Genomic DNA, 13,772 nt, shown 5'->3' on the forward strand with positions numbered 1-13,772 from the left:
TGCTTGTTTTTTGCTACAAGGGGAGCAATGGCAGAAATGCTATGAACTTGTGTTAATTTTCCTTCATTTTTGCTTTCATTATCAACCTCAACATCAGAGCGGCCTCTTTGGCGCCTTTGCCTTTCCTCTTGCCAAGTTGATCGTCATCTAGCAGATCCTCAATTTTCTTTTCTGTTCTTCTGTATATCGTTCTTATCAGCCCTTTGAATGCATGAGCTGCTAAGGTGATTGTGAAACAGTACTCCCACTTGTCGGCCGTTGTTATGTTAGGAGTTGTGGGGATGACGTTTTTCCGAAAGTCTGATGGAATATCGCTAGTCTCATACATTCTGCACACCAACGTGAATAGTCGTGTTGTTGCCACTATCTCGGACGTTTTAGAAAGGTCTTTTAAATTCTGATACTGGATCTCCTATCTCTTGCCTGTCGACTTCTATTTCTTCTCCTGTCACGCCATCAGAAAAGTCCTCCTCCTCATAGAGGCCTTGAACGTATTGTTTCCACTTACCGGCTCGCTCTTCTGCATTTAACAGTGGAATTCCCATCGCACTCTTAATGTCAGCGCCCTTCATTTTTTTCACCGAATATTGTTTTGACTTTTCTGTATGACGAGTCAGTCCTTCCGACAATCATTTCTTTCTTCATTTAAAACTTCCTGGCTGGAGTGCCGTGATCGATCTATAAAATTGCTCCCTGACATTTCGTCTGCAACTGCGCGGGACTTGTTCCGAGATAAAACGGCTGCTGCCACTAAGGCTTGAGGGACTCTCGCATTTATAGACCGCGTAGAGGGCACCACTATACGTCAGGTGATGCCGGCTGTGTGACTATGTCTGGTTGGCGTTATCATTCTAGATTAAAAATAATCGATTGTAATTCTGTTGGCGCAAAGTCAACATCCATATTTTATGTAACTTCAAACGTTCTTCTTTTCTATTAAAATTATTATGGTGTTTTGCTCAATAGGATAGAAGTTTGGAAATTAAATTAAATATGGATGTCGACTATGCGCCAACAGGATGACAACTGATTATTTTTAACCGAGAATGATGAAGGCATCCAGAGATAGTCACACAGTCAGCATCACGTGACATATGGTGGTGCGTTCTATGCCCTCTATAAACGCGAGAGGGCCCCTCAAGCCTTACTGACAGTAGCCGTCTTACCTTGGAAGATGTCTCCCGCTGTTGTAGACGAAACTGCAGGGAGCACTTTTATACAGACAATTGATGATCACAGGTTGAGTTCAAAACGATCACCAGCAGTGGCAATACACGCTTCTTGTCTGGTACGCAACGACTGTTGCACACATGCTAGTAGCATTTCAGCAGAGATGTCCTAGCAGTCTGCAGTAATACATCTTTGTATACCATTAGGTGTATTTGATATGTCGTTGTAGACAGCGTCTTTCAGCTTTCCCCACAGAGGACAGCCTACAGACGTCAAATACGGGGAACGGGCCGGCCGAGGTACAGTTCCTCTGCGTGTTTCTGTAAGAGCGGCCAAAAATTTAGTAGGACATAGAGCAGGCTGTTCCAACCGAGCTCCAGGGAGCCGGAGCGCTCCGGAGCGCTCACTGCGGCAGCTCGGAGCCCTCGTGGAGGGGGAAAGCGAACTCACTGCCCCCTGGCCGCATGCAGCCGCAACTGACACAATAATCCGTGTTCAATGACAGCTAAGACTAGCCGCGGAAGCCCTGTACCTCTATTGGAGCATACCTTTCTATTCATTGACAGGGATGGTCGACGGCAGTGTCTTGTATGTCATAAAGTATTTAATTCTCCGAAGAGGTACAATATACTACGACATTACACACATCTTCACGCAGCGCACTACGATCAGGTAGAAGGCGTTGCACGCAGAGAACTGGTAGCCAGGCTTAAGAACGGCATACCAGGAGACGTACGTTCAAAACGGTTTCGTAATACGGAGGGTATCAAAACATGCCACATAGTTCGTGTTCCGCAATACGTTTATCGTTTTCAGGTGAATGAGAGTGGAGAAAACACTACTGAATCTGCAATTCGAGCAAGCTACAGGATCGCTCCAATTTTTTGCGACGAGTGGCAAGCCGTTTACGGTGGGACCACTCGTAAAATCGTGCATGGTAGCAGTTACAGAATGTTTGTTTCCAAGGGAGGTGCAGGCAATTGAAGGGGTTTGCCTGTCGAAGCAAACAATGTCCCGTCGAATCCTGGACATGGCAGCGGATTTAGAGACACAGCTCAGGAAAAAGGTGGAGAGCTTCGTTGCATTTTCGCTAGCGCTTGACGAAAGCACCGACATATCGGACTGACTCGGCTTGCAGTCTTTGTGCGTCGTGTCGACGTGGAGCTACAAGTAACTAAAGAACTCTTGGATGTCGCACCACTCCAATACACCGCATCAGGACGTGACATTTTTTTAAGCTGTTTGTGAATCAGTGGACAATATGAATTTGCCGTGGGATAAGCTCCATTCTGTAGCGACAGACGGTGCACTACAAATGATCGTGCGTCACCAAGGTTTCGCTTCTCGTTTGAAAAATAAACTCAGGGACGAATTCGGGAAAGACATTTTGACTCTTCATCGTTTTATTCACCAAGAGGCACTGTGTGCTGAAACAGTAGAGCTAGGTGGCGTAATGAAAGACGTAGCGAAGTGTGTGAATCTTGTGCGGTGTCACGGTATGAGTCATCACCAATTCAAGGGAAGGATATGGAAGCGGAGAATGGGGATATACCTTACCACAGTACAGTTCGTTGGCTGAGTCGGGGAAAAGTTCTTGATGTTTTCTTTGCCATTCGTGAGGAAATATCCCTTTTTCTCGAAATGAAGGGGGAAGAAATGCGTTGTCTGAAAGATATAAAATGGATATCAGACCTGGCGTTCCTAGCTGACATAACTATGCATCTGAATAATTTAAATCTGTCATTGCAGGGCAAAGGGTAGGTAATCGTTGACATGCACGACCAGATCAAAGCGTTCACGGAAAAGTTACGTTTATTTGAGAGGCAGATGAGTAATGGATATTTTACGATCTTCAATCGTCTTGCTTCTTTAAAACTACCTGAAGGTACTGCTTTCGGCGATTACCAAGCAAAGTTAAAGCAGCTCATCACTTCGTTTGAAACACGATTCCGAGACCTCACTAGTTTGGAAATGGAACTTAAGGTGTTCAGCACTCCTTTTTCAGTTTCCCCCCATGACTTGTCATGGTCACTTCAGTTGGAGATTATTAATTTGCAAAATTCAACTTTGTTAAAAGAGAGGTACTACAACACGTTGGATTTGTCACGATGCTATCGATCATTACAGCAAAAAACATTTCCCAAGCTTCACAACAATGCCGCTCAGATCATGTGTATGTTTGGATCTACGTATTGTTGTGAGCAGCTTTTCTTAGCAATGAAAAGAATATTAAGTAACGAACGATCGTTTCTTCAGGAAGCAACTATGAAGGCCATCCTTCGCATTGACGCTGAGAACACTTTGACGCCTGATATTCCCGATCTTGTAATGAAAACAAAATGTCAAGCTATTGAGGCCCAATAAATTTAGAATGCAATTTCTTGTAGAACAGTTGTTTCTTATTTATTTCCTGAAGATCATATTTCCTGCTGTAGTATGTCACCACATCTTAGCAGCTAAAAATATGAGGTTGTCGATGTTGTAAGACGCAGCTGGCACTTCAAAACGCTTGCCTTGCCGCCTGCCTCAGCCAGCCACGCCACGTGTCGGCGTGCCGGCCCACTTGAATGGTCACAGCGGGCGACGCGGCTCCCTGGAGCAGGGAGCGCTCCGCGGCTCACAACGGAGCCGACGAGCTGGAACAGCCTGACATAGAGGATGCTCCACTCAACAACTTGAGATAGGGCACCTGGTGTCGGAGAAGCCAGCTTAAGGAGATAATATGAATAGAATCACATTAATACGTGCCTTTTCATTTACGTTAGTTACAGTTAACTGCAAATACCATCTTTGACAGAATGAACGTACTATTCGTACTGTATCGTACAAAACGTGCTGAAACTGACGGTCATCAACCTCAATGCAAGCATGACATCGGCGTACAGGATTCTGACGCAGCCTGACAAATGTCGCCGTTATGTTTCGAATCCGACTACAGGCAGCTGCAATTCTTGCAAGTAATTCCACCTCAATATCCACTGAGGTCTCATGCACAAGTGACTTTAGGTATACCCATAGGAAATAATCAAGTAGATCCAAGTCAGGTGACCTCGCAGGCCATGGAATAGGACCTGCCTTTCCAATTCAGCGACCAGGAAATATTGTACGGGTAGTGCTCCGTAGTATTGTACTGTACGTCACGGAATAGCACTGAGTAATTAACGGGTCTGTCGTCGGTTCATAGCACGTTCTCTCATGGGACAATGTAAGTACGATACAAGAGAGCCGCCTTATGAGCAAGTAAAGTACACAAAACATGCATCATAGCATCCTGGGAATCAGGCTCGTCCTCCTTGTTTCCTTGCAAGAAATAAAGAATGTACATGTAAATAAACAGCATGGGACGTGTAACCTCGTACTTGGTTCAAAAATGGTTCAAATGGCTATGAGCACTATGGGACTTAACTTCTAAGGTCATCAGTGCCCTAGAACTTAGAACTACTTAAACCTAACTAACCTAAGGACATCACACACATCCACGCCCGAGGCAGGATTCGAACCTGCGACCGTAGCGGTCGCGCGGTTCCAGACTGTAGCGCCTAGAACCGCTCGGCCACCTCGGCCGGCTAACCTTGTGCTCATGTTAGCTGTAAATAAGCTGGAAGACAGTAACGCTAGACAAAGCGGTAGAAAAGTTTATTCCCATATCTCCTTAAGCTGGGTGCTCCTACCCCACGTTCCCTATCTCAAATTGTTCAGTGGAGCAATGCCTATGTACTGTTACATTTTTGTACGCTCTTACGGAAACCTCCTGTACACTGATGACTGCCTCTCAGCCCGGTAATTGTAGCTGAAGAAGACGCCGGCCGTTTTTTTTTTTTTTTTTTTTACGATTTCTTCACGTCTTTCATGCAGCCATTTCGCCTTAGCTGTACCTAGAGAGTGAAAGAAACCACTAACCTTTATTTGACACAATAGTGATTCATATTTTGTTAATCTCTACTACATACTGCATCGTTTAAAGCTCGAAAGCATTTTAAATTGCAACCGAATAAAGTATCATGCTTGTTTTTCGTTACAGAAGGAGCAGTAGCAGCAAAAAATAGTTCGTATATCCAGATACAGGGAGAATAGCAGTTGAGGATTCGTTGACCGGCAGAGCACTGAATCGCGGTGGTGAGGGTGCTGGTGTCATCCACGACACCGCTCGCAGTGTCGCGAGTGGATATCTTTGACGTACGAAACCAGTTAGCTCCATTGTCTCGGAGAAAACCAGAACTGTGAACTCTGAACGTCTCCGATTCCGATCCGCCTCTGTCACTGGTTACTAGAAGAGGGCAGTGTTAATTGCTGGACGTGTTTTTGCGTAAGGAGACGGCGAGTGAGAGGAGGGAGCGCGCGTCGTGTGGGGATCTTCCTCCCCGTGTGACCGGTCTGCGACAGCAGAGGGGTTGTCCTTGCAGCCGAAGCAGTCGGAGAAGGAGTCGCGGACGCGGACGTGCGCCATGGGCCCGGGCGGCTGGAAGGCCTTGGGCGGCGGCGGCCCGCAGCCCTACTAGTCGGCGCGGCGCGGCCCGCACTGCACAGTGCGGCGCTCGGGATGGCGGCGACAGCACCCTCCTCCACATGGCCGCGGCTCTGCCTGCTGCTGCTGCTGCTGCTGCTGCTGCAGGCGGTCGCCTCAGCACAGCAGGCGGACAGCGCGGGCTTCCCAGAGGCGGCCGGCCTGCAGCGCTCTCTGCCTATCGAGGACCTCTCGGCCGATGTCCGTGGACCTGAAGAAAGTACCGACTGGGAGGGCGGCGCTGGTGGGACGCTGGAAACGACAACAGAGGACGCGGAGGACGCGGAGTCGCTGCACGTCATGAAGGTGCCCGCCGCCGCTGCGCCCCACGGCGGATCCGTGCACCGGCACGAGGATATCCCACCAGGTAGGGACACTCCACCACTTGCATCTCGTCGTTTACAAACGGTATACCAGATTGAAAGTGTGTGCAGGAACGAGAGTCGAACTCGGGACCTTTTTCCTTTCGCAGGCAAGTGCTCTGCAGACTAAGCCAAGAACGACTCGCGACCCGTCCTCACAGCTTTACTTCCGCGAGTATTTCGTCTCCTTCATCCAAAACCTCACAGAAGATCTCCTGAGAAACTTGCAAGACAAGTACTTGACAGCGAAAGGCAAAGGTCCCGAGTTCCAGTCTCTGTCCGACACACAGTTTTAATCTTCCAGGAAGTTTCGTATCAGCGTAGACTCCGCTGCAGAGTGAAAATTTCATTCTAGATCTATATTACTATGGGATAACCCGGTTCATGGTGCAAGACCTCACTTGCAAGTTGCCTGTCTCACGACTTTCATGCGAGACAAAAATTTGATTTTCAGCATTTCACACAGGCCGGAAAGAAGATGCTACTAAACTACTAAACGACAAGTGACTGTAACTAAATACTCAATCTTTACACTGACCGATCATATAACAGAAAGTAATCCCAATAGATGATCACAAATCCCATCCAAGTAAGCATAGATGTACAAAAAAGTGGGTCTCACACACACATACACACACACACACACACACACACACACACTTACGTTCACAGAACTTACATCAGCATACATATAGTCACAGAAAAAGGAATTGAAACGAAAACTCGAGAAAGCTGGCAAGACGTACAGAAAGGAATGACGCTCTAGACACACAAAGTGGCAATTAAAGGCTATATTGAGAAAACAATGACCACAAGGAAAACTCCAAACTTTCAACCAGTTTCGCACATGACAAAGTCAGAAAGCTGTTTGTTTGGCTTACAAATGATGAATTAGAGGCTGATCTGTAAGTACTTCTCCATTTCATAATAAAAATCGTAATGAACTGTTTTAAATATATAATTTTACATCTATAGCCTACGTGTGCAAACGATAATCTATGTATGCAAACGAAAAATAAAGGAAACAAAACATAACGTGCAGCATGCAAAAGGCGTTTTTCTTTTGAACTACTGCAATCTATGTACAGTTGTTGCGAAAATGACTACCACAAAATCTTGTTTCAAACATTTTTTCTTTTTTTTTTTTTTAATTGGCTTTCGACCTGTGTCCATGCAGCCATCTCAATAGTAATATTAATTATGACGTTACGAATGTAGACACAACACAACAACCAGTCGCAGAGTGAAGGAAATCTCCTATCCGACCGTTTCATACAGTTACTGACCAAACTGAAAAATGCTGTCGTAATCTGCTCATTAAGAGCTACAATCTTATGTCAAAGGTTTAACACAGTAACTCAAGTATTACAAATAGAACCGTGTATCTGTTATTGCTAGCTGACATTATCAGCAGCTGAGGGATCTCTGATTTCGAGAATGTAATCCTCTTACTAGGGATGTTTTATTTACCCAGATTGCAATAAATACATACACACACAACTTGTTTCGGCAGTTTAAATTGTCATCTTCAAATTACCTATGTACGTCAACCATTGTGCCACACAACGTGGTGCACCGTCATCTAGTCGTACATACACCAGCGTAAAAATACTATCTGAGCACAAACAATACGAATATGTTCCTCTTTATCTAAAAGACTCTCCCTGAAAAGTGGGGTACCAGATCTCTCATTATACCTTTTTCAGGACCTTTAAAAATTTTCCCAAAAATTCTGGCCTGCGAACATACTCACGCTTTTTTTTTTTTAACCTGCAGATTATCTCCAAGTCCCACAGGCTCCCCTAACTGTAGCTCACAACCACTAGTCCATCACCGTAAGCCGTTCGTAATCACCCACACCCAGTTGCTCTTTCTCACTCACTCATTCGGCCTAGCTCATTCTCATTATCCTCCGTCGTTGTGTCCTGTGCCACAGCCACAGCCACAGTCCCATTCGTCCTGTCCCTACTACTGATGTCTCCTCTCGCTGCCACTGTCTCCCTCTCGCTGTCTCACTCCTAACATCTCTTTCCTTCCTTCCTCCTGCTGCTGTCTCTCCTCGCTGTCAATACGTCTCTCTTGCTCTTGTCATTGACACATGTTCTGTGTCTCACTGGCTCACTCTCACTTTTTCTTTCTCTTTATTCCTCCCTCCCAGTCATTGTCTATTATATCTCTTAAAAGAAATATAATGTTAGCTATTTATTTAGAGGGAAACACTCTTCTAGTAAATTTGTTTGTCCTTTGATTTTTCGTGATCTGTTACTGATTTTTAGTGGAGTTAGTTTTTACTTTTAGCTTTCAAAACAAATACAAAAGAGATATAATAAGCAAAATAATGAATTTCGTAGGTTGCCAGTTACGTATTATATCTGGTTTTATCGAGCGCCAGGCTCCCTACAAATTACTGTAAATGCAATAGCTTAGTAGTACTCAGCTCTGAAATTATTACTATCACAGAAAATAGACAAGTTCTAATAAAATTATTTCACTGGATTACTTCAATTAATCTCACTGAATATTTTTACTTAATTTCTTCCGCTCCGGCTATCAGACATTGTGCTGTGAAAAAATATTTTTAAATGTACCGCGTAATGGCGGCTAATTGTTAACAGTCAGAGATTACTGTTACTCGCTCCGCAGCAGCTGGAAACATGCTAAATAATTTTCATTAAATATTCTTTTCATAAGATAAATGTGGCGTAGGTTCTTGAAATAACACACGGAGATCACTTAATACTAATATATTCTTACTAGGACACAGTTTACACCATTAAATATTTGCAATTACGTTACGACAGAAACAAATGCTAGCGCAGCACAATAGCTTGCGTACCTTATTCCAGCTAACACCAGAACGAACAGAACAAAACAGACTAGACAGAAGAATGAGCATTGCATTGTATTTTATACTCTTACAAAGATAATCACTTTATAATCTCATACAATAAAAATACTTTTCTGCATTTATCGATATATATATTGTATATTTTTACAGTTAAATCAATGATAAATCAATGTTTGCAATTCATTTTGAGTCACATACTGTCAGTTTTATTTATGTTTCACCTCGATAATGGTGAATATTGCAAAAGGGACACTACATCCTTCACTCCTTTCTGTAACACAACCTATGTCTACTATTTCCCAGTACAAATCGCTTTTCCGTCTATTCGCCATTGCCAGTGTCTCCTTCTCTCTCAGCATAAAAAAGCGCGAATATGTTCGCATGCCGAAATTTTTGGGAAATTTTTTAAAGATGCTGAGGAAGGTAAAATCAGGCAGGTTGTACCTCGCTATTCAGTCAGTCTTTTAAGTAAACGGCAACTTATTCATAGTTTTTGTGCTCCGACAAGTGCACTTTTCCGATGGTTCCCTTCTTTTCACTACCGTGGCAGGGCATTTTACACATACGAAAAGAAATGTGCTGATCAGTCAAATTTAGATATTTTACTTATGTGAAATTGAAATAACCCAAAACTAATTTTTACCTGTGACTAGACTTTCCGCTTCAATACTACAACATGGGATTCCCAAATGATAACGGAGACACTTTACAGAATATTCCTCCGTGCTACGTCACTTTATAAACGTTTCCGCCCCACATCGGATTTTAAATGGTATTTTACGTGTGCGGGTAGGGTGACTTTTAACCTCTGCATGCTGGAAACGGATAAATATATGAAAAAAATCAAAGTTGTTCGAAATCGGGATTTTAGAAATAAATCGTAAAAATTACAGTCATTTGCTGAACATAGTCGTCTTGGAATCCTCGCCTGTGTTTTGGTCCGTGGTGGCGGCGAAAATATAGTAAAAGGAGGTTTTGTATTATATTTTCAAGGAACAGCCCATGAACGGACTTTTCCTCCCCATAAGTCACATAAAGCCCACCGTAGGAATCATATGCAAAAAATAATGACAACCAATTTGCTCCATTTGTCTAAACAGGAGGAACTGTGTAATATTCATAATTGGACCATGTACTGTAGGTTAGTGGCACTAACATGATTCTTCTGTTGGATACACAAATGATCGCTAGTCCTATCTTTTTATCACCTGTACAATTCTAGGTTTGTACACCGGAAAATTCTGTTTTGTACGCGACGTTTTGGAACATATTAAGTGCGCATGCTGTCGAACGCACACCGATTCGGGAGGAACACGCAGGAGAAGAAGCACCAGTGTGGTATACATCAACCATTGTGCCACTCAGTGTAGTCCACTGTTATGCAGTCATAAACATATCTGGGAACAGCTTGTTGGGGAAGACGCACCAGTGTACTCGTAGCATAGATGCGCCTTCTTAACTGCTCCCAAATATGTTTATGACTAGATGACAATGCAGAAAAACTTCAGCGTGAGGTACGACGTTTTAATTTATTATTCTTTACTACTAACTCTATTCTCAAGATATTTTGCAGACAGTATCCACATATATCGCTAAATGTACCTGCAGAATTATATCACTGCAGTACATATAGTACGGGAATATGGCGTAATAAAGCTTGAGATGGGTGTGAAACTAGCTACAGCTTAAAAGGGAGAGCAAATTATCTACACTTATCCACTATTTGATAATGAGAGCTCTTAGCGACTTCCAACAAACTTTAAACGTAATTTCAAAACTTCTGCAGTTTATAGTGTCAAGTATTTTGCACTTTAACTCATTTCCAAAGTAACCAGACGTTGGAAGCTGTTTTGTACCCGGGGTTTCGAGTCCTTAAAGGATCGGTGGTGGGCGATTTACTGCTGTATCATATTGGGAAAACCTCAGATTTTAACCTCATGCAGCTCCGGATAAATAACTACTTACTATCGGTTTCGATCTTCAGATCAGCTACATTCAATGTATTCATTATTGAATAGTAAACATACAGAATAATACATTCAATGTATTGTTGTGTGTATTTAGTATTAAAAAATAAAATCTTTCGTGCTTGTGACTTATTTCCTGTTAACATTTGTATCATAACGCACAACAGCTTTACCAGTATTGCTCAATGACCCTTTGTCGTTTTATCCACGCATGTGTCACTTTAGCACCGCACCTTTATGACACTGAAGAAGCATACCGACTCTCTGTTGCTTCGGATCACGTTGAAATTTTGTCGAATGATTTTGAACGGTCCCTAGTGGTTCCACGCCTTACACCAAAGCAAAAGTTGCAGAATTGCGGGGGCGCTGCACTCCAAAGGGGCGTCAAGAGGGTTGCTAGACCACGATGTTCTTAGGGAAGGGTTGAAGCGACAGGGAGATTTCAGCAGTATAATATTTTGTCAAGAACGTCTTTCCCTTGCTTACCGCACTGCAAACTGTCGTTTTCGACTGCGAAATGTTTGTAACTCAACGTCCCAAGGCAATGAGTGATTTCATTTATGCTCTTTATGCCTCCCTCTGAGACCTTTTCGTGTAGATTCTGAGCTGTGATGCGTGTTAAATGTTTACCTCGGCCACTCACAAGAAAACAGCGTGATTTCAACAATGGGCGTCGTAGTTCAGACCTCCATTGCAGAGGCGTTAAAAGAAGGGATGAAATGTGCGTAACAGGTGTTGTGACGATGTTCCCATCGTGTGACACGTCCACCGTGGCATTGGGCAGAACTGTGGTGAAATTTGGTGTCAATGTGGCGTCATTAACCCATCTTACACTTCAGATGAACTTCTGAGCTCTGGCCTTTTTTCGTAAGTGTCGACACATTGCTGTTTGAAGTGTGGGCGAGCACTATCACAGAAGCAGGTTGTCGGTACCTTCCAGTCATATTTTAAACTTCTATGTGTCGAAATGGGAGACAATTAATGGGTTCCGAAAAAACTGGTCGTTTAATCCTGTTGCGCAGTGTACTTAAGACCTTTGGGACGTCACCTGCACAAAACACAGTGTATCATAATTGAAGAGTGTATTTACAAAGTGATGTATCTCCATGAAATAAGAAGCTTGGGGAAACGGCAAAATGTGATAGGATCCAAAAGGCTGACTGGAACAATATAACTTTCTGTACGTAGCACCATTGTGTAATTGAAAATAAATATGCCAAAGTAAAAAAAAATCATAATGTAAACACTCCTATAAAATACACAACTTGTGCTGGAGCTAAGTTACTTTGGAGCAAAAGTTCTCGATGAAAGGAAATGATTCATTCCTGGGTTTTGTTATGTTCATCACTACCTGAATGTCAACATAATAAGACGCTGTGTCATAACGAACATTTTAATACATATGTATTTTAGTGAAGACAGTATAGCGAGAAAAAGGTATTGAAATACCAGACTAACATTTAAACCCATTACTGACAAGAGCGTTTATTACCATCACTTTAGTAATGCATGCGACAATAATAGAGGGAATGACATTATTCATTATCACATTGTAACACTTTAGAGAAAATATCATGGTAGGACGACCATCATGTACTGCAAGTTTTTCAAAAAGACGCTTTACTTCCTCGATCTTTTCCTTCTTCAAAGGATTACCTAATGGAGATTGCATAGGAACAAGACAGGATCACATACTGCCACGTTTAAATAGCCCATGTTCACACCAAGCAAGTTGGTCAGGATAATGCACTTTACAAATGAAAGATTTTGAGGTAATACTTATGACCTACATTTCAAATATTTTGAAATCTAATTTCGATTTAATACGCAGACTGAGCGCACTCTTCCAATCACAAATTTGCCAGTTGTTGTCAATAATATGAACCTTACCGACTCTATTAAAATAATGTTGTAATCCTTATCATCATCTCCACTCTTCCAGAAACGCTATCAACTGGCAAAGAGGATAAGTAGTCTGGAAGGTCACATGATACAAGACTGAAAGCTAACAAAGAACCGATAACAAAACATAGTTCTTACATTCGGCACTACAGCCATCACAAAAAGAGTTAATTTGACGAGTATGTGAGTTATTTTCAGAAACATTTCGAGGTGATGGTATACAGCACTTTCAGCTGATAAACTACCGCGTTTAGCATCATATTCACACCGGGTGTAAAAATGGACATCATCATGCATCTGCTTAGGATTAGCACCATAATGCTGAATGATGCCCAAGTACTACTGGCACACCCGGCGTGAATAAAACGCCTCGCGCAAATAGGTATGTGGCAGTGGTTGGCTTTGCATCATGTCAAAAATAAAACATGCAGCGCTGTCAGATAGTGAGTCATTCATTAGACGGTAGAATTGTTTTGCTCTTTTCTTGTGCACCAAGAGTTCACACTCAATCTGCTCTTTCATTTCATTATCATCTTGATTTTTCGGTTGTTGATTGCTTTGTTTGCAAAAGCTACAAACGTCAGTTCTAGGAGTGCCAAATCCTAGGTTGAAGGCAGTAGTGAAAATTTTATAGTAAAAGTGATAGTTGCAGCTTTTGGCTTTCACTATCAACATAGGCCTCATGGGACATTCTCCACAATGTTATAATTGATAGCTTCGATGGAAGATACTTGCTATGTGGAGTCTGAAAATATAACAACGTAAGGTGATAATGCTGGCCCGAGTGGCCGAGAGGTTCTAGGCGCTACAGTCTGGAACCGCGCGACCGCTACGGTCGCAGGTTCGAATCCTGCCTCGGGCATGGATGTGTGTGATGTCCTTAGGTTAGTTAGGTTTAAATAGTTCTAAGTTCTAGGGGACTGATGATCTCAGAAGTTAAGTCCCATAGTGCTCAGAGCCATTTGAACCATTTGAAGGTGATAATAACACAAAATTAATATCTTTTTGCATCTAGAACT

The 13,772-nt window shown here is 42.8% G+C and overlaps 1 protein-coding gene across 1 annotated transcript in view; it reads left to right on the plus strand.

Moving 5' to 3' along the window:
• Positions 1 to 5,695: 5,695 nt before the first annotated feature.
• The window catches only part of LOC126162354 (nose resistant to fluoxetine protein 6-like), a 346,588-nt gene continuing 338,511 nt past the window's right edge, over positions 5,696 to 13,772 (plus strand). The window contains exon 1 of the mRNA XM_049918807.1: positions 5,696 to 6,041. Within this exon, the coding sequence (XP_049774764.1) occupies positions 5,711 to 6,041 (331 nt within the window). The 5' untranslated portion in view covers positions 5,696 to 5,710. The remainder of the gene's footprint in view (positions 6,042 to 13,772) is intronic.

Source organism: Schistocerca cancellata, chromosome 2 (assembly GCF_023864275.1).
Source record: "Schistocerca cancellata isolate TAMUIC-IGC-003103 chromosome 2, iqSchCanc2.1, whole genome shotgun sequence".
In the NCBI taxonomy this organism is placed as follows: domain Eukaryota; kingdom Metazoa; phylum Arthropoda; class Insecta; order Orthoptera; family Acrididae; genus Schistocerca; species Schistocerca cancellata.